Source organism: Coregonus clupeaformis, chromosome 21, assembly GCF_020615455.1.
Source record: "Coregonus clupeaformis isolate EN_2021a chromosome 21, ASM2061545v1, whole genome shotgun sequence".
NCBI lineage: Eukaryota > Metazoa > Chordata > Actinopteri > Salmoniformes > Salmonidae > Coregonus > Coregonus clupeaformis.
The window spans coordinates 28,604,462-28,629,123 of NC_059212.1; the positions used below are offsets into that span (position 1 = coordinate 28,604,462).

Genomic DNA, 24,662 nt, shown 5'->3' on the forward strand with positions numbered 1-24,662 from the left:
GATTTGCCCCCCCATGGTTGGTACTGTTAAAAATCCCTTAGCCACCTCTTCTATATAACAAGTCAATTTAACAAGTAATTCAAAATAGCTTCACACAACAACACCTTGAATCACCCGTTCCTGTATATGTAATCTTGACTAGTCCCCCAGAATTATCTCATACTTTTACAGAGGGATTGATCCCCACAATGTAATCTTGATAATTCCTGACAGTCTCATACAACAGGAATGGGTTCTCCCTCCTCTATACAACCACCTCTCCCTGTATATGTAGTCTTGACTAGTCCCCCAGAATTATCTCATACTTTTACAGAGGGATTGATCCCCACAATGTAATCTTGATAATTCCTGACAGTCTCATACAACAGGAATGGGTTCTCCCTCCTCTATACAACCACCTGGAATTATTCATGTGACTTTTGAGCAAACATTAGGTCTCACACGTATACAACCTTACATGATTATTGGTGTTGTATCGGTAACCTGGAGTTTATAAGGCTCCAGAACGGATAGAGTTACAGCAAAATCTACAGTTGTTTGTGACTTTTGACTTTACTAATATTCTATTTCTCACACATGCTACTTTAATTCCTTCTGGTGTACTTTTTGTATTTGTTTAACCCGGATTATTTGTTGACTGTTCAATAATCTCTTACAGGTTACATCCCATAGGTGTACTTTTAATAGTTCCTTCTATTTCAACACCGGGTAGTTTCTTTTGGTAATGGCCTATTACCGTGAATCATTACGGACCCACCACCAGGTTGACTAGTCCCCCAGAATTATCTCCCTACTCTACGGAGGAGTCTATCCTCACAATGTAATCTTGATAATTCCTGACAGTCAACCCCACATTTCACTTAAAATGGCTACGCATTGATCAATTTGCTACTTTTCAATATTTTAGCAAGTCCTCAAATCAATTTCACCAAGTTAATGAATAAAGACTACTGACCTTATCCTTGCAGCCGAGATTCAATGTAGGTTTGGATTCCGTCACCGTCTCTGTCATTAATCAGGTGTCCTCTGGCCTGTTTTAACCCTTAATGTCAAAGGGCAGGACTTTCTATTTACGAATGTATCATTCGCCCGTCGACGGTTTTCAGAGTTACCTGGAATGACAGAAACAGGGTATTGGAGTCCGGCTCAGAAGGACCAAGCTGTTATGTGAATTATTTAACAAACTATTTTAGTGTCTCTGTGCGTCTCCCAAAAGGTTGTAAGTCTTTTGGGATTTAAGTAACAGCCAGAGTCCCGGTCTGCATAGTCAGAGATATTTATTCATTGAGAATTCTACCATCACAATTTCAGAGTCCATCTTTTATACTCATACGTCATACAAAAAGAAATCCCTCCCCTCTGTAGGCGGGCTGTAGTTTTCCACTCTAAAACTGCTCTACTGACCTTCAGTTCACACACACACACACATATACACACATACATACACACATACATACACACACACAAACATATCCTACTCCCTGCTTTACTCAGTTATTGCCGTTCTCACAATATTCTGCACCATGTTTTCATAACAGTTTCTCCCCTCCCTAAATTGGGAGGCCTCTTTATCTTAGTTTCTCAGTTGTCTTTGTTGTCTGGCCTAACTCTTACTCACATTGCTAAATAGTGGCTCAATGTCAGCCTTTACTGGTCCTACACTCACACATTTCTAACACATTATACACAGTTTCAGGGTGTAATAATTAGTCATTAATAATTAATCTATCACTACCACCCTTTATTGTAACAAATGATGGAAACTGTGTTTTTCGAATAAAATATGATTGCCAAATAATTGTCAAGGTACGAGGCGCACATGAAGTCATCACGTTACTATAAAGCTACTCTCCACATTTATTTCTAAATGCCTACTGCTTGCAAAATACCTTTTTTTCAACTATAAAAATATTGGTTCTTTGCAGGGCAAGGATTGGCTAATAGAAACACTAACCACTTCATTTTTATTTGACATTCTAGGTTTTCGCGGAAAAGTGTTTTTGTTAGGTGTGACGTCCTTACGTCCAGCTGTTTTTATCTACACAAGACAGTTCATTGGAAACTCACTGTAGCAGGCAATTGTCGCATCTATTTTCTATTTTCTGAACTGCTTTTGCACTAAAACAAATTAATTACAATGTAATGCCCATTGCCTCATTTTATGTTCTAATAAAGTTTACTAAGGTGAAATATACAGTCGTGGTCAAAAGTTTTGAGAATGACACACATACACATTTTCACAAAGTCTGCTGCCTCAGTTTTGAAGATGGCAATTTGCATATACTCCAGAATGTCATGTGAATTTGCCATGAAAATGAACTTAATCCCCCCAAAAAACATTTCCACTGCATTTCAGCCCTGCCACAAAAGGACCAGCTGCCATCATGTCAGTGATTCTCTCGTTAACACAGGTGAGAGTGTTGACGAGGACAAGGCTGGAGATCACTCTGTCATGCTGATTGAGTTAGAATAACAGACTGGAAGCTTTAAAAGGAGGGTGGTGCTTGAAATCATTGTTCTTCCTCTGTTAACCATGGTTACCTGCAAGGAAACACGTGCCGTCATCATTGCTTTGCACAAAAAGGGCTTCACAGGCAAGGATATTGCTGCTAGTAAGATTGCACCTAAATCAACCATTTATCAGATCATCAAGAACTTCAAAGAGAGAGGTTCAATTGTTGTGAAGAAGGCGTCAGGGCACCCAAGAAAGTCAGGCAAGCGCCAGGACCGTCTCCTAAAGTTGATTCAGCTGCGGGATCGGGGCACCACCAGTGCAGAGCTTGCTCAGGAATGGCAGCAGGCAGGTGTGAGTGCATCTGTACGTACAGTGAGGCGAAGACTTTTGGAGGATGGCCTGGTGTCAAGAAGGGCAGCAAAGATGCCACTTCTCTCCAGGAAAAACATCAGGGACAGACTGATATTCTTCAAAAGGTACAGGGATTGGACTGCTGAGTATACCATAGTAACATCTGACAAAAATATCTCATAACACTGAAGCAGCGAACTTTGTGAAGACCAATACTTGTGTCATTCTCAAAACTTTTGACCACGACTATACGGTACTACTGTAATGAGGTTTCATACTAATTATGGGCAGAGAAAATATTGTTCCTATTAAGGTAATGGATAATCTGAATAGGAATGTGAAGTGAATTACTGTACATTGTACATAATCCTTTATGTCCTCCTGGTGAGCAGATGTACCCTTGCATAGCGCCATAATATACAGTTGAAGTTGGAAGTTTACATTCACTTAGGATGGAGTCATTAAAACTTGTTTTTCAACCACAAATTTCTTGTTAACAAACCTATAGTTTTGGCAAGTCGGTTAGGACATTTTGCATGACGCAAGTAATTTTTCCAACAATTGTTTACAGACAGATTATTTAACTTATAATTCACTGTATCACAATTCCAGTGGGTCAGGAGTTTACATACACTACGTTGACTGTGCCTTTAAACAGCTTTGAAAATTCCAGAGAATTATGTCATGGCTTTAGAAGCTTCTGATAGGCTAATTGACATCATTTGAGTCAATTGGAGGTGTACCTGTGGATGTATTTCAAGGCCTACCTTCAAACTCAGTGCCTCATGGGAAATGGGAAATCAAAAGAAATCAGCCAAGACCTCATAAAAAAAAATGGTAGACCTCCACAAGTATGGTTCATCCTTGGGAGCAATTTCCAAACGCCTGAAGGTACCACATTCATCTGTACAAACAATAATACGCAAGTATAAACATCATGGGACCACGCAGCTGTCATACCGCTCAGGAAGAAGACGCGTTCTGTCTCCTAGAGATGAACGTACTTTGGTGCGAAAAGTGCAAATCAATCCCAGAACAACAGCAAAGGACCTTGTGAAGATGCTGGAGGAAACAGGTACAAAAGTATCTATATCCACAGTAAAACGAGTCCTATATCGACAAAACCTGAAAGGCTGCTCAGCAAGGAAGAAGCCAATGCTCCAAAACCGCCATAAAAAAGACAGACTACGGTTTGCAACTGCACATGGGGATAAAGATCGTGAAGCACGGGGGTGGCAATATCATGCTGTGGGGGTGCTTTGCTGTAGGAGGGACCGGTGCACTTCACAAAATAGATGGCATCATGAGGAAGGAAAATTATGCAGATATATTGAGGCAACATCTCAAGACATCAGTCAGGAAGTTAAAGCTTGGTCGCAAATGGGTCTTCCAAATGGACAATGTCCCCAAGCATACTTCCAAAGTTGTGGCAAAATGGCTTAAGGACAACAAAGTCAAGGTATTGGAGTGGCCATAACAAAGCCCTGACCTCAATCCTATAGAAAATGTGTGGGCAGAACTGAAAAAGCGTTTGCGAGCATGGAGGCCTACAAACCTGACTCAGTTACACCAGCTCTGTCAGGAGGAATGGGCCAAAATTCACCCAACTTATTGTGGGAAGCATGTGGAAGGCTACCTGAAATGTTTCACCTAAGTTAAACAATTTAAAGGCAATGCTACCAAATACTAATTGAGTGTATGTAAACTTCTGACCCACTGGGAATGTGATGAAATAAATAAAAGCTGAAATAAATCATTCTCTCTACTATTATTCTGACATTTCACATTCTTAAAATAAAGTGGTGATCCTAACTGACCTAAAACAGAGAATTTTTGTATTAGGATTAAATGTCAGGAATTGTGAAAAACTGAGTTTAAATGTATTTGGCTAAGGTGTATGTAAACTTCCGACTTCAACTGTAAATGGTCTGTCAGCCTTCCCTGTGTCTCTCTGTCTGTGATGCTCATTTTGCTAACGTGCTGTGTTGTCTCCCTACATCTGTATTTCTCTCTCCCTCTCTCTCCTTCCTTCTCTTTCTTTCTCTCACCCTCTCTGTCTCTCCCTCCCTCCCTGTCCCTGTGTAGAGCTGCCTAAGGCTGCAGTGAGGATCCTGAGTAATGTCACCTTCCTGTTTGTGAGCCTGTCCTACACTGCAGAGAGCGCCATCGTCACCGCCTTCATCACCTTCATACCCAAGTTCATTGAGTCGCAGTTCGGCATCCCAGCGTCCAGCGCTAGTATCTACACAGGTAAATACACTCCTAGTATCTACACATGTAAACACACTCCTAGTATCTACACATGTAAACACACATCGAGTTAACTCAATTAACTTTTAACTTTTTGTAATTTTAGTGCACTTTGTATTGTAGTGTATTTTGAACGTACATTGAAAGCATTAAAAATACACTGAAAACATCCTAAATAAATCTATACAGCTAAAAACAACAATGTGATGTTAAAACAAGTTGACATTCAGGTTAAAGAAAGTGCTTTATCAATTTACCAGATTTTTCTAACCATTACTTTGGACAAAGTCAAGACATCAATATTATCATAATGCTTTTTATATAAAAAATCTTAAATTACAGCTCAATTTGAGCAAATTCTGAATTTGTGATTAATCACAGCAACACAATAGATATATTTTTGTAAAAAGTTGTTTTTGGCCGTGGCTGCGAATACAGAGTTTTCTGCCTGTCTGTGTAAATCAGCTGCTAAGAAGAACATTACATCTCTAGACTGCCTGTTTTTGTCGTGCTAATCTCGGTTACCCAGAAGTAAAATTCTCACGCGAAAGTTTGTCATTTTCTGTTTTACTTCGGGGGGGAATCCCATTAACAATTGTTATTACCTTTGTGCAAAGGAAGGAAGAGAATTCTCCTCCCTCGCAAACGGAAACTTCTAGCCAAGTTCCTCTCTTCCGCTAATTTCACCCATGTTTATCATGGCCAAAAAGGACATTTTCGTTTTCATGTATTTCTACGATATAGCCAATTTTGACTTTGTAGCTGTGGAATTCGTTTATTCTCCACACATGGGCTTGAAAATCGCCGCACCAGTGTAAACACCGCCTTCGCCCAACCTTAATTCATCCAAATAATCAATGACGAAAACCCCAAACCAGGAACTACTGCTGCTCGTGTTCACATAATTATACGTGCCTTGACAGATTCTCGACGTTTCATCTGTCCACAAGAATCTGTCCACAAGAGATGAGTGTCGTGTTTATGTTCGCAATACTATTACAACCTACAACAAAGTTTCTACAAACATGTCGATCATGTAAATAGCTGCATGTAGCCTAACTCCCCTACTAAAAAAGAACATGAAATCGCGTTTATGCTTAATAGCCTACTGAGGCATGGAATGCAGTAGTTTGAACATGTCGACCAAGAAAAATACGTTTAGAACTGATAATTGATCGCGTGGTGCAAGATTGAATGCATTAATTGATTATTGAATGTTATCGATGAACACTACTTTGTAGAACCAAAACAAACACACTCAAACTCGAGAACGAATCGAGCCGAGAGCATTCCGCCAAGAGTCGTTCACAATCTAGACCTTGTTTCAAAGCTATCAATAAATAATCATATTTGTATGCCTAGCAATCACAAATGTACATTGTTTGAAGTACACTTTTATAAGTCCTCAGTCACAAATGCCAGCTACAATAAGGCCCTTATGGTGAACGAGAGACTTGTGAACTTAGCCACAGTTTTTTTTAATCGTTTGACAGCCCTAGTAAACACACATCTATACTGAAAAATATATATAAGCGCAATCAATTTCATTGATTTTACTGAGTTACAGTTCATATGAGGAAATCAGTCAATTGAAATAAATTCATTAGGCCATAATCTATGGATTTCACATGACTGGGAATACAGATATGAATCTGTTGGTCACAGATACCTTTAAAAAAATGGGCCTCACAATGGGCCTCAGGATCTCTTCACTGTATTTTTGTGCATTCAAATTGCCATCGATAAAATGCAATTGTGTTCGTTGTCCATAGTTTATGCCTGCCAATACCATAACCCCACCGCCACCATGTGGCACTCTGTTCACAACGTTGGCATCAGCAAACCGCTCGCCCACATGACGCAATACACATGGTCTGCGTTTGTGAGGCCGGTTGGACGTACTGCCAAATTCTCTAAAATAACGTTGGAGGCAGCTTATGGTAGACAAATGAACATAAAATTATCTGGCAACAACTCTGGTGGACATTCCTGCTCCCTCAAAACTTGAGACATTTACATTTTTACATTTTAGTCATTTATCAGACGCTCTTATCCAGAGCGACTTACAGTTAGTGAGTGAATACATTTTCATACTGGGCATTGTGTTGTGTGACAAAACTGCACATTTTAGAGTGGCCTTTTCTTGTCCCCAGCACAAGGTGCACCTGTGTAGTGATCATGCTGATTAATCAGATTCTTGATATGCCACACCTGTCAGGTGGATGGACTATCTTGGCAAATGAGAAATGCTCACTAACAGGGATATAAACAAATTTGTGCACAACATTTGAGAGAAATAAGCTTTTTGTGCGTATGGAACATTTCTGGGATCTTTTATTTCCGCTTATGAAACATGGGACCAACACTTTACATGTTGTGTTTATATTTTTGTTCAGTGTAGTGTGTATATACACAGGTAAATTCACACCTAACACCCCTCTGAAGCGCATAGTTTGGAACACAGGTCTGTTGTCTCCAGCTTCACCACAGAGGTCAGTTAGAGCCCTTGCCCTCAAATGCTCTTTAGTCAGGGATACTTCCATGACAGCCTGAAGGGGTCTGTATCTTTAAGATTACTCCACGTCAGTGGGGCCACCGTGAGTTTAACATTCACTACTCACTACTTGACCATGTCCCAGGTGCCCCCGTTATTTTAAGGAAGAGTGTTTGTATCATTCATGGCTGCTGGCTGGGCCTTCACTCCATCACTGAATATTAGTTGTACAGCTAGCCATCTTAGCTTCCTCACCACTCCCCTAAAAAGGAGCTTCTACTCTGCTCTTTCTGTTAGGATGGTGTGTTTGAAAGTGAACAGAAGGCCAAAATTAAATTATGTTGTAGAATAACATGCGTCTAGATGTGAAACAGATTGCTGTGATCTAATCGTTCTAGAGACCGCACCATTGACTCTCTCTCTCTCTCTCTCTGTCTCTCTGTCTCTCTCTCTCTGTCTCCTGCTGTCCCAGGTGTGATCATCGTGCCCAGTGCTGGGGTGGGTATAGTCCTGGGGGGCTACATCATTAAGAAGCTGAAGCTGGGAGCCAGAGAGTCAGCCAAGCTGGCCATGATCTGTAGTGGGGTGTCTCTGCTCTGCTTCTCTACTCTGTTCATAGTGGGCTGTGAGAGCATCAACCTGGGAGGCATCAACATACCATACACCACCGGGTAAGAACCACACCTTCCTTCCTTCACTCAGTACCCCTCTCTTCGTTTTTATTCTAATTATTATTTACCCTTTTTCTCCCCAATTTTGTGGTATCCAATTAGTAGTTACAGTCTTGTCTCATCGCTACAACTCCCGTATGGACTCGGGAGAGGCAAAGGTCGAGAGCCATGCTTCCGCTGAAACACGACCCTGCCAAGCCGCACTGCTTCTTGACACACTGCTCGCTTAACCCGGAAGCCAGCCGCACCAATGTGTCGGAGGAAACACTGTACAACTGGCGACCGAAGTCAGCGTGCAAGCTGCGCGATGGGACATTGACATCCCGGCCGGCAAAACCTAACCCGGACGACGCTGAGCCAATTGTGCGCCGCCTCATGGGTCTACCGGTCGCGGCCGGCTGCGACACAGCCTGGGATCGAACCCGGGTCTGTAGTGACGCCTCAAGCACTGCTATGCAGTGCCTTAGACCACTGCGCCACTCGGGAGGCCTAGTACCCCTCTCTTTCAATCTGAACTTTTTTTCCTCATGCAATCCCCTGTCGATCTTGTCCTCTTTCTCTCAGCTCCCCCAAAATTCAATGAATTCTTTCTCTGCAAACATTCCAGCCTCCAAAAACCCCATATCAAAGAATTAAACAATGTGAGGAATTTTTGTTTGTACACTCAGCAGTATGTGTGTGTGTTTTTCCCAGTGATGATGAGAAGAGGAGTTGACCATTGTTAGCAGTTGATGTTAATCTTCAATAACACAGACCCCAAAGCAAATCAGGGGGAGAAAAATATATTTATTCAAAGAGAACAAATCATAGTTGTTATTCTGGATGGTAGATGTTCATTCTTCCCTGTCCTCAATGTTTCTCCACTGAACAAAGAGACAGGATGTGGTTTATAGCCTCAAGCCTAGCATGTGGCTGACCAATTAGAATTCCTTGCAATAAAATTGGGCCAATGGCCCAACCCCCAAGTATCCTGTTTCAGGCTCAATGTATAGACAATTTCGACCAATGAGAACTTGCCACATGTAGCTATGAGTCCCTGGTTGGAACCCCTACACAGATTCTAAACAGATGTTGAACTGAAAAACAACTATTTCCATTGATCGTTAATTCCCTCTTGACCTCTAGTCCTCTGCGTTGTATATTTATCTTCGAATATGGTCATTTCTGTTAATGCATTCAATATATTATTATTCCAGTCTTACCGTTCTCATTGTCGGAGTGGACACATTTTTTGCAGAGCGCACAACCTATGCTACACTTGCGAGAAACAAGTTTGGGTTTATTTCATTCCATTTACAAGTTTTGTCAATTCAATTTAGTCATTGTCTTTTGTTTGGAGGGCTCCTGTCAATGTCGAGTAAGGACTCGCACCTGATTACGCATAGAAGTACATAGGCCTATAGGCTACCTGGCCTGCGCGCAAATGTAGGCATATAAATGTGCCCATTTGGGCATCTGATTGGCTTAACGTACCACCGCTAATGACCTGTGGAGCTTCTCAAAGTAATGTTTTCTTCACCTCAAACAGCAAGCAAACAGTCTGTTTTTACATCGATTGACAATGACAATAGTTCCTCAATGTAGGCTATTTGAAAAATCTTTCCAGCTCTCTCCCTTTCGATAACCACTCAGCGTGAAAGGGAAAAATGTCATGCTCTGAATCAGTGGAAATGTCATAAAATAGGCCTACCTGATTACTTCTTATCAGTGCTCAACTTGGACTGAAATAGGTTCCGGTACTCATTTTGGGTACTGGCACTGTTTATATTTAGGTACAGGAGCTCCACAATACTTTTGAGCTAATATTCTATAAGAGGAACAGGAGCTCAAGCAGTAGAAAATGTGAGTTGCCGGGACTTAGCTCCAGTGAATTCCTGCCCAAGTCAAGCACTGCTTCTTATCTCTTGTGCAAATAGACTACAGTTGTGTCTGTCCTGAGCTCACTGGCGCTGGAAACTCTGAGGGCCCAGAATATTTTATACCATGTTGCAAGTTCGCTAGCTCAAACTTTGGGCTGGACCCAGTTAATAGTTGATACAATGTTGCAAGTTCGTTGCAGACAGGCCATGTGTAGTCAATGTGATTTATAGGATATTCTTTTTTTATCAGGATATTTTCTACCTGCAAGTTGCAATGTTTTTATTTGTTTGCTTTATGTAGGATATTTTTTACATAGTTGGCAATGGCAATAGAAGTTACTTTTTAGGTTTGTTTCATTTTCATTTAGATTTGGATAGAATTTTGATTAACCACATGACAATGATGGGATTTGAGATATGAAAACTTTATTATAAATTAAATCAATCAAATTAAATCAATCAGATTTTATAAAGCCCTTTTTACATCAGCAGATGTCACAAAGTGCTATACAGAAACCCAGCCTAAAACCCCAAACGGCAAGCAATGCAGATGTAGAAGCACGGTGGCTAGGAAAAACTCCCTAGAAAGGCAGAAACCTAGGAAGAAACCTAGAGAGGAACCAGGCTCTCAGTGGTGGCCAGTCCCCTTCTGGCTGTGCCGAGTGGAGATTATAACAGTACATGGCCATTGGACATGGACATTTTTCTCCAAGATGTTCAAACGTTCATAGATGACCAGCAGGGTCAAATAATAATCACAGTGGTTGTAGAGGTTGCAACAGGTCAGTACATCAGGAGTAAATGTCACTTGGCTTTTCAAAGCCGGGCATTTAGAGGTTGAAATAGCAGGTGCGGTAGAGAGAGAGAGTTGAAAACTACAGGTCTGGGACAAGGTAGCGCGTCCGGTGAACAGGTCAGGGTTCCATAGCCGCAGGCAGAAGAGTGGAAACTGGAACAGCAGCATGACCAGGTGGACTGGGGACAGCAAGGAGTCATCAGGCCAAGTAGTCCTGTGGCATGGTCCTAGGGCTCAGGTCCTCCGGGATGGGAGAGAGAGATGGAGAGTGAGAGAATTAGAGGGAGCATACTTAAATTCACACCTCTAAATGCCCGGCTATGAACTGATATCTTTCCGACAGATAAGATCTAAACCAGGCAAGAACTTGTCCGTGTAGACCAATTAAGGTTTCCAATCTCTCCAAAATAATGTGGTGATCGATGGTGTCAAAAGCACCAGGTCTAGGAGCACGAGGACAGATGCAGAGCCTTGGTCTGACGCCATTAAAAAGTCATTTACCAGTGCTATGATGGGGTCTAAAACCAGACTGAAGCGTTTTGTATACATTAGTTGTCTTCAGGAAGGCAGTGAGTTGCTGCACAACAGCTTTTTCTAAGATTTTTGAGAGGAATGGAGATTCGATATAGGCCGATTTAGTTTTTTACATTTTCTGAGTCAAGGTTTGGCTTTTTCAAGAGAGGCTTTATTACTGCCACTTTTAGTGAGTTTGGGACACATCCAGTGGATAGGGAGCCATGTATTATGTTCAACATAGGAGGGCCAAGCACAGAAAGTAGCTCTTTCAGTAGTTTAGTTGGAATAGGGTCCAGTATGCAGCTTGATGGTTTAGAGTCCATGACTATGTTCATGAATGTGTCAAGAGAGATAGGATTAAAAAAACTTGAGTGTCTCCATTGATCCTAGGTCCTGGCAGTTTTGTGCCGACTCAGGACAGCTGAGCTTTGGCGAAATACGCAGATTCCGTAATTTGCTTTCTATTGATCATGATCTTTTCGTCAAAGACGTTCATGAATTCATCAATGCTGAAGTGAAAGCATCCTCTCTTGGGGAATGATGCTTTTTAGTTAGCTTTGCGACAGTATGAAATAGACATTTTGGATTGTTGATTGTTCTTATTCTCCTCAATTAGGTTGGAAAAATAGGATGATCGAGCAGCAGTGAGGGCTCTTCGATATTGCTCTGTACTTTCTTTCCAAGCTACATTTACATTTACATCATTTAGCAGACACTCTTATCCAGAGCGACTTACAAATTGGTTAGTAGGAAGACTTCCAGTTTGGTGGAGCCCCATTTCCGTTCCAATTTTCTGGAGGCTTGCTTCAGGGCTCGGGTATTTTCTGTATACCAGGGAGCTAGTTTCTTGTGACAAATGTTTTTTGTTTTTAGGGGTGCGACTGCATCTAGGGTATTACGCAAGGTTAAATTTAGATCCTCAGTTTGGTCGTTAACTGATTTTTGTACTCCGACGTCCTTGAGTAGGTGGAGGGAGTCTGGAAGGGCCTCTAGGAATCTTTGGGTTGTCTGAGAATTTATAGCACAGCTTTTGATGGTCCTTGGTTGGGGTCTGAGCATATTATTTGTTGCAATTGCAAAAGGAATAAGATGGTGGTCCGATAGTCCAGTGTTATGAGGAAAAACTAGATCCAGGGTGTGACTGTGGCAATGAGTAGGTCCGGAGACATGTTGGACAAAACCCACTGAGTCGATGATGCCTCCGAAAGCCTTTTGGAGTGGGTCTGTGGACTTTTCCATGTTAATATTAAAGTCACCAAAAATGAGAATATTATCTGCCATGACTACAAGGTCCGATAGGAATTCAGGGAACTCAGTGAGGAGCTCTGTATACGGCCCTGGAGGCCTGTAAACAGTAGCTATAAAAAGTAGGCTGCATAGATTTCATGACTAGAAGCTCAAAAGACGAAAACGCAGTCATTTTTTTTGGGGGGGGGTGAATTGACATTTGCTATCGTAAATGTTAGCAACACCTCCGTCTTTGCGGGGGATATGGTCACTAGTTTAACCAGGAGGAGAGGCCTCATTTAACACAGTAAATTAATCAGGCTTAAGCCATGTTTCAGTCAGGTCAATCACATCAAGATTATGATCAGTGATTAGTTCATTGACCATAACTGCCTTGGAAGTGAGGGCTCTAACATTAAGTAGCCCTATTTTGAGATGTGAGATATCACAATCTCTTTCAATAATGACAGGAATGGAGGAAGTCTTTATTCCAGTGAGATTGCTAAGGCAAACACTGCCATGTTTAGTTTTTCTCAACCTAGATCGAGGCACAGACACGGTCTCAATGGGGATAGCTGAGCTGACTACACTGACTGTGCTAGTGGCAGACTCCACTAATCTGGCAGGCTGGCTAAAAGCCTGCTGTCTGGCTTGCACCCTATCTCATTGTGGAGGTAGAGAAGTTAGAGCCCTGTCTATGTTTTTTTCTTCTTTTTTTTAATCTTTTTTTGGTAGATCAGCTTAATATTGCAGATAGATTGTAACTTCCATCAATGTAATTGTCTGCATCACTTCCAATCCCCCATGTTTTTATATATATATATACATATATACACATATATATACACACACATACATACACATATATACACACATACACTTACATATCCTTTAAAAAATATATATTCCCCTTTATTACTTTCCAACCCCACCACCCTTTCCCTAATTGGAGTAAACTAGTGCCCTGTCTATGTTGGTAGATAAGATGAGAGCACCCCTCCAGCTAGGATGGAGTCCGTCACTCCTTAGCAGGCCAGGCTTGGTCCTGTTTGTGGGTGAGTCCCAGAAAGAGGGCCAATTATCTACAAATTCTATATTTTGGGAGGGGCAGAAAACAGTTTTCAACCAGCGATTGAGTTGTGAGACTGCTGTAGAACTGGTGAGTGAGGGGGCCAGAGACAATTACTCGATGTCTACACATCTTTCTAGCTGTGCATATGAAAACCATAACTGGCACAGAGATTGGTAGAAATGGTAAGATTAAATTGGCATTCCACATGAAAAGTTGCAGACTCCTTGTGTAGCCTATTACCGACAACTTCAGGAGAGAAATGGCAGAATCTCCAAAATTGCCAGCAGGAGCAGGAGGAGGATGGTTGGGTCAGTTTTTTTTCTTCTGGTTATCTAGATCTCTGGCTCCCTCTTGAGTCATATGTGTCTGTCTTATTTCATCAAACAGTAAGCTTAAAGCATCAGACAAGCTCAATGCATATAGTTGATTTTATTAAAACACATAGGTTGTTATGCAAAAATACAAATAAAAGAACAGATTACTTTCGGTCGACCAAGATTTTTTTTGTCGGGGACAGTCCTATGGCAGTCCGACGGATAAATCTGGGTTTGGCAGATGCCAGGAGAACGCTACCTGCCCCAATGCATAGTGCCAACTGTAAAGTTTGGTGGAGGAGGAATAATGTTTCTGGGGCTGTTTTTCATGGTTCGGGCTAGGCCTCTTAGTTCCAGTGAAGGGAAATCTTAACGCTACAGCATAGAATGACATTCTAGATGATTCTGTGCTTCCAACTTTGTGGTAACAGTTTGGGGAAGGCCCTTTCCTGTTTCCTCATGGCAATGCCGCCGTGCACAAAGCGAGGTCCATACAGAAGTGGTTTGTCGAGATTGGTGTGGAAGAACTTGACTGGCCTGCACAGAGCCCTGACCTCAACCCCATCAAACACCTTTGGGATGAATTGGAACGCAGACTACGAGTCAGGCCTAATCGGCCAACTTCAGTGCCCGACCTCACTAATGCTCTTGTGGCTGAATGGAAGCAAGTCCCCGCAGTAATGTTCCAACATCTAGTGGAAAGCCTTCCCAGAAGAGTGGAGGCTGTTATAGCAGCAAAGGGGGGACCAACTCCATATAAATGCCCATGATTTTGGAATGAGATGTTTGACGAGCAGGTGTCCACATACTTTTGTTCATGTAGTGTATCTTCCCTAACTGGTGTAATTGCTCTCAGTTCTGAGCAAAGTATTTTGGTGCAGCAAATCTCAGTGTAAATGTGACCTTTGAATAGCAGCATGGTAAGATAGACTTCTTAACATTGTTTAATCAGTCTGAAGAATTACTTTGTGATAGAGGAAAATGTCCTACGTTATTTAGCTCTCTTCATCCCCCTCTCTTCCCTTCCCTCTCCATCTTCCCTGTCTCTCTTCCCCTCCCTCTCCCTCTTCCCAGTCTCTTTCCATCTTCCCTGTCTCTCTTCCCCTCCCTCTCCCTCTTCCCAGTCTCTTTCCCTCCCCCTCTCTAAATAATCTCTCTCCCTCTCTTTTCTCAGTCCTACTCTGACTATGACCCATCGTAACCTGACTGGAGGGTGTAATGTGAACTGTGGCTGTAAGATCCATGAGTACGCGCCAGTATGTGGCTCAGACGGAATCACCTACTTCAACCCCTGCCTGGCAGGCTGCAGCAGTGTGGGCAACGACAGCACAGGAGTGAGTCCCTCAGTCACAAAAGTAGGGTTGCAATACTATAAATATTCCAAACAGGATTTCTGGAATACCTGGGCATTTTGGGAAAGTTACCTAAAGCTAGGGCTATGAGTTCTTCCTGGCCATAATGTGAGTGACCTGATCAGGAAAAACTATATTGTTAGTTTGTAGTAATAGCCAGTGGTGGAGAAAGTACCGAATTGTCATACTTGAGTAAAAGTAATGATACCTTAATAGAAATTGACTCAAGTAAAAGTGAAGTCACCCAGTAAAATACTACTTGAGTAAAAGTCTAAAAGTATTTGGTTTTAAATTTACTTAAATATCAAAAGTAAAAGTATGAATCAGTTCTAATTACTTATATTAAGCAAAGCAGTATTTTTTTTTTTTACATTTACACTCCAACACTCAGACATCATTTACAAACAAAGTAAATGTGTTTAGTGAGTCTGCCAGATAAGAGGCAGTAGGGATGATCAGGGATGTCCTCTTGATAAGTGTGTGAATTGGACCATTTTCTGTCCTCCTAAGCATTCTAAGTATTTTTGGGTGTCAGGGAAAATGTATGGAGTAATGTATGTAGTGAAGTAAAAGTTGTCAAAAATATGAATAGTAAAGTAAAGTACAGATACCCCAAAAAACGACTTAAGTACTTTACACCACTGGTTATAGCTTACTGACCATTGAACAAACATTCATTAATCATCCATTTACATTGTACAGTCTACATTGGTAGTACTTGAATAACACACTTCTAGTGGTACACACAGTTTCTCCTTAGAATTTCACTTCCATAGTACAATAAGATGAGCTGAGAATGATGCCTGGTGTTCTGTGTATCCCTCTCTCTCACTCTCTCTCTCTCTCTCTCAGATCAGGAACTACTCTGACTGTGCATGTGTCCAGAGCAGACAGGTCATCACCCCCTCCTCTAACGGCCAAGTCAACCAGCTGCAGCTGGTCATCGTCAAGACCTACCTGAACGAGAACGGCTACGCCGTGTCGGGGAAGTGTGACCGCACCTGCAGCACCCTGATTCCCTTCCTCATCTTCCTCTTCATCGTCACACTCATCACCGCCTGCGCTCAGCCCTCCGCCATCATCGTCACTCTCAGGTATTGACCCGGAACAGACACTGAACAAAACACACTTAGCGAAGGGATTGTGAGGTAGTGGTTGTGAGCTCTCTTGTTCTCTTCATCGGGTTGCATAATTACGGTAACTTTCTGTGATCCCGGTTGGACGATTTCTAGAATCAGGATGGAATAAGCAGGACATCCTGGAATCCTCTGGGATTTCAAGAAAACCTCGGAATCCTTGAAAAGTGATCATAATTTTGCACCTCTATCTTCACCATTTCCTCCCTTCTTCCTCCTCTCCTCTAGGTCAGTAGAAGAGCAGGAGAGACCCTTTGCACTCGGGATGCAGTTTGTTCTCCTCAGGACCCTTGGTGAGTGATGCAGCTTCAGTGAAATACAGAGAGTTCAATACTGAGAGGTTGTTTTTTTAGGTTGTCCCAAATGGCACCCTAGTCCCTATATAGTGCCATAGGGCTCTGGTTAAAAGTAGTGCACTATATAGGGATAGGGTCCCATTGGGACACTGAATAAGATCTGGTTCGAAATGTAATATGGAAAGACTGGTTCCGACATCACATGCATGCTGTGTTAGAATAGTCTCTCCTCTCTCCCCAGCCTACAACCCTACACCCATCTACTTCTGCATCATAACGGTGTCTCTCTCGCTCTCCTCTCTCCCCAGCCTACATACCTACACCCATCTACTTCGGGGCGGTGATTGATACCACCTGTATGCTGTGGCAGCAGGACTGTGGCGTCCACGGCTCCTGCTGGGAGTACGACGTCACTTCCTTCCGCTTCGTCTACTTCGGCCTGGCCGCCAGCCTCAAGTTCATTGGCTTCGTCTTCATCTTCCTCACCTGGTACTCCATCAAGTACAAGGAAGAACGTCTGGAGCGCTGGCTGAAACACCTCTCGCCCATGGACACGGTCAGCAACCTCATCTGCCACGCCGGGGGTCACAAGGGGCACGCCCGTACCCGCTCCTGTCCCGTTAATATACCACGCAACGAACCTCCCATCATCCCTGTCCTCAACAGGGGCCTCAGCAGCCAGAGCTGCCCGGGGAACAGCCTGAAGAGCCTGAAAGCAATAACCCCGCCGGCCCCTCGCCCTTCCGCTCGCTCTCTGGAACAGGTGTCTGCCCGCGTCTGAGGGTTAGGTGAGGTTACCAACCAACTCCAACCGCCCTGCCATCCACAGTCTCTGCAATGTGTGCCTTTCTTACTCTGGGTTCTCACTTGTATAGTATTATAGTATACGTTCACACATACACACTCGCGTTGCGCACACACACACACAGACAGGCACAAGACGTCACTCAGACAGAGAACGGTTGGTCAACATGTATACAGGAAGACACTGGGATGGATACCTCAGTTAGCTAATCTCCCCTTCCCTCTACCTAGTATGTTTGTGTGCTTTTCTCTTTAGTTAGTTTTTACCATGGGAGTGAATGCATATCATCTCTTTGGAAAAGTGCACCTTCGATACTTCTCGAGAACGATCATAATGATGGTATTGTTGCATGGTGCTAGGTGAAAATGACATGAATAATATCCTTCATTGCTCAGTTTTAGTGTTCATTCTAAGACCTCAGCAGGACGAGGTGACTGAGGTAAGCAGCTTGGCCAGCGAGCATAAACTAAATCCTGTACTATGCAAAATATTTTTATTTTTGCCCTATTATACAATGGCAAGCAGTATTAAAGGCACACAGTGAACGTTGCCTTCCCTTTCCATACAATCTGGAAATTTCATTCAGTATTGCCCCAGACCTACGTGTAATAATGAGTGGTTGACTTGGAAAGGATATGTCTGGATCTTTTGGAATTGGAACCTCTTTTGTGTGGCAACCTCATAGACAGGCCCACAAATACATCCCTTGCCGTAGTTCTATTTCAGACACACTTGGGCTTCATCCCAAATGGTACTCAATTCCCATGATGACCCCCCTCAATGTTGCTTCGTGTGCCATGGGCTTAACAGAACGAAGGCATCTTTTGCTTACCGGTCGCTAACAAAACTCCAAATTTAAATGACCAGGGCAAAAGTAGTGCACTACATAGGGAATAGGGTGCCATTTGGCACGCATACAATGTTTTAACCAACCAGACCCCCTGCTGGCTCTGTGGTGGAGCAGACCAGACCAGACCAGTGCTGCTGGTGCAAAGAGACTCTGCTGTGCTTCCCATGATTAGCTAATCCACACAAACAAACCACTCTTTCACATTAGTTAGTTAGTTAGTTAGTTAGTTAGTCAGTAGTTTAGTAAGTAGCCTCTGTCACCAGATTTTACCTTAGAGCGAAGACTGGGAGTCTGTGGCTAGTAGTTTAGATTAGCTTAATAGGTCTGTACCTGTAAAAGATATGGCTGTGTAAATTAATGGATTTACCAGCAGCAGGGCCACTTCTCCCATGTACTGTGTAACCAAGCCAACATAAAAAACAAAAAAAACAATACTCTTTAAATAATTATTATAATGTCCAACTACTTACTATGTCTACGATAGAGCATGTTCTACTGAACAACTGTCAAAGTGATATCAATCATGGCTGCTGAGGTTGTTTGTTTTGCCTTTTGGTGAAGTTGTAACCTTTTCCATTCCCCCCTTTTTATTAATTCAAAGGACATCAGACTAATTGCTTAAACAGTGCTAAGTCGAGTTTAGGGCTGGGAGTTACTAATCTCCCACAGCTCAGTAATCAGTACGATTACATGGACAGAGGCGACCTGATCCTAGATCAACACTACTTCTCTGAGACTAGTGATACATAAGCTGGAGAGTAACAAGATCGTTGAAACAAGTAGTTCATGTGTGTAACATGCAATATTCAAGTACATATTGCTGTTGGTTTTACAGGGTGGTTGAGGGCACCTGCTAGTCAGATGTGGTGAGCAATATTGTAGAAAGACTAAAATTAAGCTATGTGGTGTTTCCTAAGCGGAATAACTAGGAAATTAATCTTAATTAAATCAAACAATTTTGTTCATTTTAGTACTTCAATATTAGAAGCAAAAATTATGTTTTTCTATGTATCTATGTTGAATTTGGGCAGGTGGAACAGCACTGAGCCTGTAAACAACACATTTCACTTCACCTATCCGGTGTATGTTACAATAAAACATTATTATTTTTATTTACATGATACAATGTGGCTGTTGGTTTAGAGTTAATAGCGTTAAAAGATATGGTTTGTATTGCCTTTGAGATATTATAAAATGTTGCCGTTAATATGGAAAGGTACCATAGCTCTTTATAGTAAAATGTTTTACTGACATTGTCAGCTAGAATAACAGTGTAATGCATCCGGCAGTAGAATTGATAGACATAATTGCTGCATGTAATACTTTTTCAGGACTACATGAAAGAGACACTATTATTAATGGAGATAAATCACATAACTCTTAGTCAAACATTCAATTTCTTGTAAAATAATAAGTACAATACGTAGAGTATTCGGGGGCAAATTAATTACAATTCTAGCTAGGCTACATTTTGCGACAAGGATTCTCCTAACTTTAGTGTTATTGAATATATTAGTGAAAGGCTACAGTATTATGTTTCTCAGTGCCTACTTTTCCTACTAATTGATTGAAGTTGAGATGTTGCTGATTCTGAAATGCTCTTGACTTCAAGTAATGAAAGTCAATGATAAGACTGACTGTGGACTGTGAAGAATTTGGCTCTAGGATTTTTGGTTTACTTGCAGCCATCAATAGACCTTTTCAACCTATACCTACAGTACCAGGATGTTTGCTGCAGAATTCTCAACCTTAAACCTACTGTTCCTCTGGAGCTAGGAGAGAGGAGCTCTCTCTCTTACCTCCCTGTGTAGTGCTGTTTATTAGTCGTTGTATGTGGCATAAAACAAGGATTTGACCTGGATGTTACCTTAAGGACTATTTCAGGTAGATTGTAGATTTGAGTTGTATGTTCTTTTTTTTTTATCAGTATTATATTTATTTAAATTCAAATGATAGTGTTTTAATGACAAGTTAATGCCTCTGCTATATGTTCGACATCATAAGAAAGAAAATGTGTATTGTTTGTGGACACACTGTTTACAAATGCCTGCGATACTTGACATCTGTCAATACAAATTGTGAAAAATAAATAAATAGTGTATTGAATCATGTGATTTTTGTCTGATGCAACAAACAGCCTGGGATGTAGAAGTTAAAGAAGTGCTTGTTGGAGCAGGTAATAAACACATAACATGATCCAAACTGGTCATGGTCAGCGTCCCAAATGGTACCCTAACCCCCAACACCAGGGCTGCCCAACCCTCTTCCTGGAGATCTACCCTCCTGTGGGTTTTCAGTCCACCCTAATTTAACGCACCTGATTCTACTTATTAGCTGCTCAACAAGACCTTAGCTAGCTGAATCAGATATGCTAAATTAGTGTTCGACTGAAAACCTACAGGACAGTAGATCTCCAGGAAGAGGGTTGGGCAGCCCTGCCCTACACAATGCACTACTTTTGACCCATGGGCCCTCTTGAAAAGTAGTGCACTAAATAGGGCAGTGTTTCCAGTCCTTGAGTACCCCCAACAGTACACATTTTTGTTGTAGCCCCAGACAAGTGCACACCTGATTCAACTAATCATCAAGCCCTCAGTGAGTTGAATCAGATGAGTTTGTCAAGGGCTACAACAAAAAATGTGTACTGTTGGGGGTACTGGAGGACTGGAGTTGGGAAACACTGACATAGGGTACAGGGTGCCATTTGGGATGTAAACACAGTGTGGTGCTGTGGACTGTCTTCCATTGAACCTGACAGGTAAGCGGCTGTACTCTAGAAAAACCACAAGGTAGCAGAGTTGTGATGTAATACTGAATGAACAATACATTTTTCCTACAGTGAACAAAAATATAAATGCAACATTCAACAAATGCAACATTCAAGATTTTACTGAGTTACAGTTCATATAAGTAAATCAGTCAATTGAAATCTATGGACCTGACTGTGTGGTGCCAGGATAACAACCTCTCCCTCAACGTGAGGAAGACAAAGGAGATGATTGTGGAATACAGGAAAAGGAGGGCCGAGCACTCCCCCATTAACCTCGACGGGGCTGTAGTAGAGCAGGTTGAGAGCTTCAAGTTCCTTGGTGTCCACATCACCAACAAACTATCATGGTCCAAACACACCAAGACAGTCGTGAAGAGGGCACGACAAAGCCTATTCCCCCTCAGGAGACTGAAAAGATTTTGCATGGATCCTCAGATCCTCAAAAAGTTATACAGCTGCACCATTGAGAGCATCCTGACTGGTTGCATCACCGCCTGGCATCCAACCACAAGGCGCTACAGAGGAGAGTGCGTACGGCCCAGTACATCACTGGGACAAGCTTCCTGCCATCCATGACCTCTATACCAGGCGGTGTCGGAGGAAGGCCCTAAAAATCCAGCCACTCAAGTCATAGACTGTTCTCTCTGCTACCGCACGGCAAGCAGTACCGGAGTCTAGGTCCAAAAGGCTCCTTAACAGCTTCTACCCCCAAGCCATAAGACTGCTGAACAGTTAATCAAATGGCTACCCAGACTATTTGCATCGACCCCCCCTCGTTATTTTATTGTGTTACTTTTTTAAAACGTTTGTTTATTTAGTAAACATTTTCTTAACTGTTATTTTTCTTAAAACTGCATTGTTGGTTAAGGGCTTGTAAGTAAGCATTTCACCGTAAGGTCTACACCTGTTGTATTCAGCGCATGTGACAAATAACATTTGATTTGATGTTGCGTTTATATATTTTTTCAGTATAGGTACCTTTGTCTTGCATTGGATTTGTGCCACACACGCTAAAAATATAGCGTTTGAAACAGTGGCCAGGTAAACAAAACCAAAGCATTGATTGTTGTCATACCTTGTCTATACCGAGGTAAAGACAGATTCAGGTTGGATATTCGACAGATATTCGCCTGTAGTTTTCCTTACGTCCACCAACAGCAGTTAGGGACCGTCAACATAGTCACACATCAAATTTCAATAGGTCTTTAACCATTACTCCTAAAACTTTCAAAACTGGTTCTAGCTAACCCGATGGCAGAGACACATATTGCACAAACTTTCTTTGCTGATTTACATCTCGCCCTATTTTAAATTATTTTTTTTATTTTTTTTTATTCAATAGCGCCTTGGTCATGTGACCCACATACCTCAAACAAGGTTCATAATGTACACTCAGTGGGCTTGCACATTGCACACCCTTTTGTTTGTCCATTTGCATCTCACAAGATTTTACATGAATTTTTCAAACTTTCAAATTTCAATAGCTCCTTGGTCATGTGACCTACAACCCTCAAACTAGTTTCAGAACATCCACTCACTAGCCTTATATATTGCACACCCTTTTGTTCGTCCATTTTCATCTCAGGTGATTTTACATTAATTTTTCATTGTTTTTTATTTCAATAGCTCTCTGGTCATGTGACCTACTGGACTCAGCAAGGTTCAGAATGTCCACTGACTACCCTTCTATATTGCACACCCTTTTGTTTGTCCATTTTAATCTCATGCGACTTTACGTGAATTTTTCAAACTTTATAATTTAAATTGCTCCTTGGTCATGTGACCTACTGACCTCAAACAAACTTCAGAATGTCTGTGGACTAGCCTTATATATTGCACACACTTGTTTGTGTACTGTAATCTAATGCGGTGTTACATAAATGTTTCATCGTTTTGAATTTCAGTAGCTCCTCTAGTTATGTATGTCTATATTGTTGTACATATTAGAATATTAGTTTGACAATTAGGGGGTTCAGTCCAGTGCTGTGTTTACTATTTGCTTTAATGTTTATCTATAATAATTGGTAGTTCTGAGTACTTATTTTCCCTTTCCTTAAGTATTTATCTTGCCACAATATTTAACAGCGGTACACAATAGGAGAGAGAAAGAGAATATCGCTTTTCATCGTTAATATCAACCATAAAGGAAAAGGGCAAAGTACGAGAGTCATGTTATTAATTGTCCAAAGCAGGGATGGAGAGTGAACTGCACGGCCAGTAAGGTAGGCTGCAGTGGGTTTGCTGGTCAATACATACAGTTGAAGTCAGAAGTTTGCATACACTTTAGCCAAATACATTTAAACTCAGTTTTTTACAATTCCTGACATTTAATCCTAGTAAAAATGCCCTGTCTTAGGTCAGTTAGGATCACCACTTTATTTTAAGAATGTGAAATGTCAGAATACTAGTAGAGAGAATGATTTATTTCAGCTTTTATTTCTTTCATCACATTCCCAGTGGGTCAGAAGTTTACATACTCTCAATTAGTATTTGGTAGCATTGCCTTTAAATTATTCAACTTGGGTCAAACGTTTCGGGTAGCCTTCCACAAGCTTCCCACAATAAGTTGGGTGAATTTTGGCCCATTCCTCCTGTCAGAGCTGGTGTAACTGAATCAGGTTTTTAGGCCTCCTTGCTCGCACACTCTTTTTCAGTTCTTCCCACAAATGTTCTATAGGATTGATGTCAGGCTTTGTGATGGCCACTCCAATACCTTGACTTTGTTGCCATTTTGCCACAACTTTGGAAGTATGCTTGGGGTCATTGTGTCACGATGTCAGTATATGCGGTAGACTGAAGTCAGGCGCAGAACACAGAACTCAATGAAAAAACGTATCTTTACTAATACACGTAAAGAAACAAGAAGCCTCCACGCAGGGAGGAATAAACCTGCTCACCAACGACATCAGCGAACAAACAACAAACACGCACAGAACACAATGGGAGCCACAGGGTTAAATAGGGGCGGAGTAATCACAAGATGGGCAACAGGTGTGAAACAATCTGACACAACAGGTAGAACATAGAAACATATAACATAGATCGGCAGCAGCTAGTACTCCGGTAACGACGAAACCTGCCCGAGCAAGGAGGAGGGGCAGCCTCGGCAGAATCCGTGACACATTGTCCATTTGGAAGACCCATTTGCGACCAAGCTTAAACTTCCTGACTGATGTCTTGAGATGTTGCTTCAATATATCCACATAATTTTCCTTCCTCATGATGCCATCTATTTTGTGAAGTACACCAGTCCCTCCTGCAGCAAAGCACCCCCACAGCATGATGCTGCCACCCCCGTGCTTCACGGTTTGGATGGTGTTCTTCGGCTTGCAACAGCCCCTTTTTTCTCCAAACACAATGATGGTCATTATGGCCAAACAGTTCTATTTTTGTTTCATCAGACCAGAGGACATTTCTCCAAAAAGTACGATCTTTGTCCCCATGTGCA

At 41.9% G+C, this 24,662-nt stretch overlaps 1 protein-coding gene across 4 annotated transcripts in view; it reads left to right on the forward strand.

Moving 5' to 3' along the window:
- The window catches only part of LOC121535181 (solute carrier organic anion transporter family member 5A1), a 70,370-nt gene extending 49,820 nt beyond the window's left edge, over window positions 1–20,550 (forward strand). For all 4 annotated transcript variants that reach the window (XM_041841979.2, XM_041841983.2, XM_041841978.2 and 1 more), the window contains exons 5-10: window positions 4,892–5,056; window positions 8,023–8,221; window positions 15,180–15,339; window positions 16,210–16,451; window positions 16,722–16,786; window positions 17,098–20,550. In XM_041841979.2, the coding sequence (XP_041697913.2) occupies window positions 4,892–5,056; window positions 8,023–8,221; window positions 15,180–15,339; window positions 16,210–16,451; window positions 16,722–16,786; window positions 17,098–17,570 (1,304 nt within the window). In that variant the 3' untranslated portion in view covers window positions 17,571–20,550. The remainder of the gene's footprint in view (window positions 1–4,891; window positions 5,057–8,022; window positions 8,222–15,179; window positions 15,340–16,209; window positions 16,452–16,721; window positions 16,787–17,097) is intronic.
- The last annotated feature ends 4,112 nt before the right edge of the window (window positions 20,551–24,662 follow it).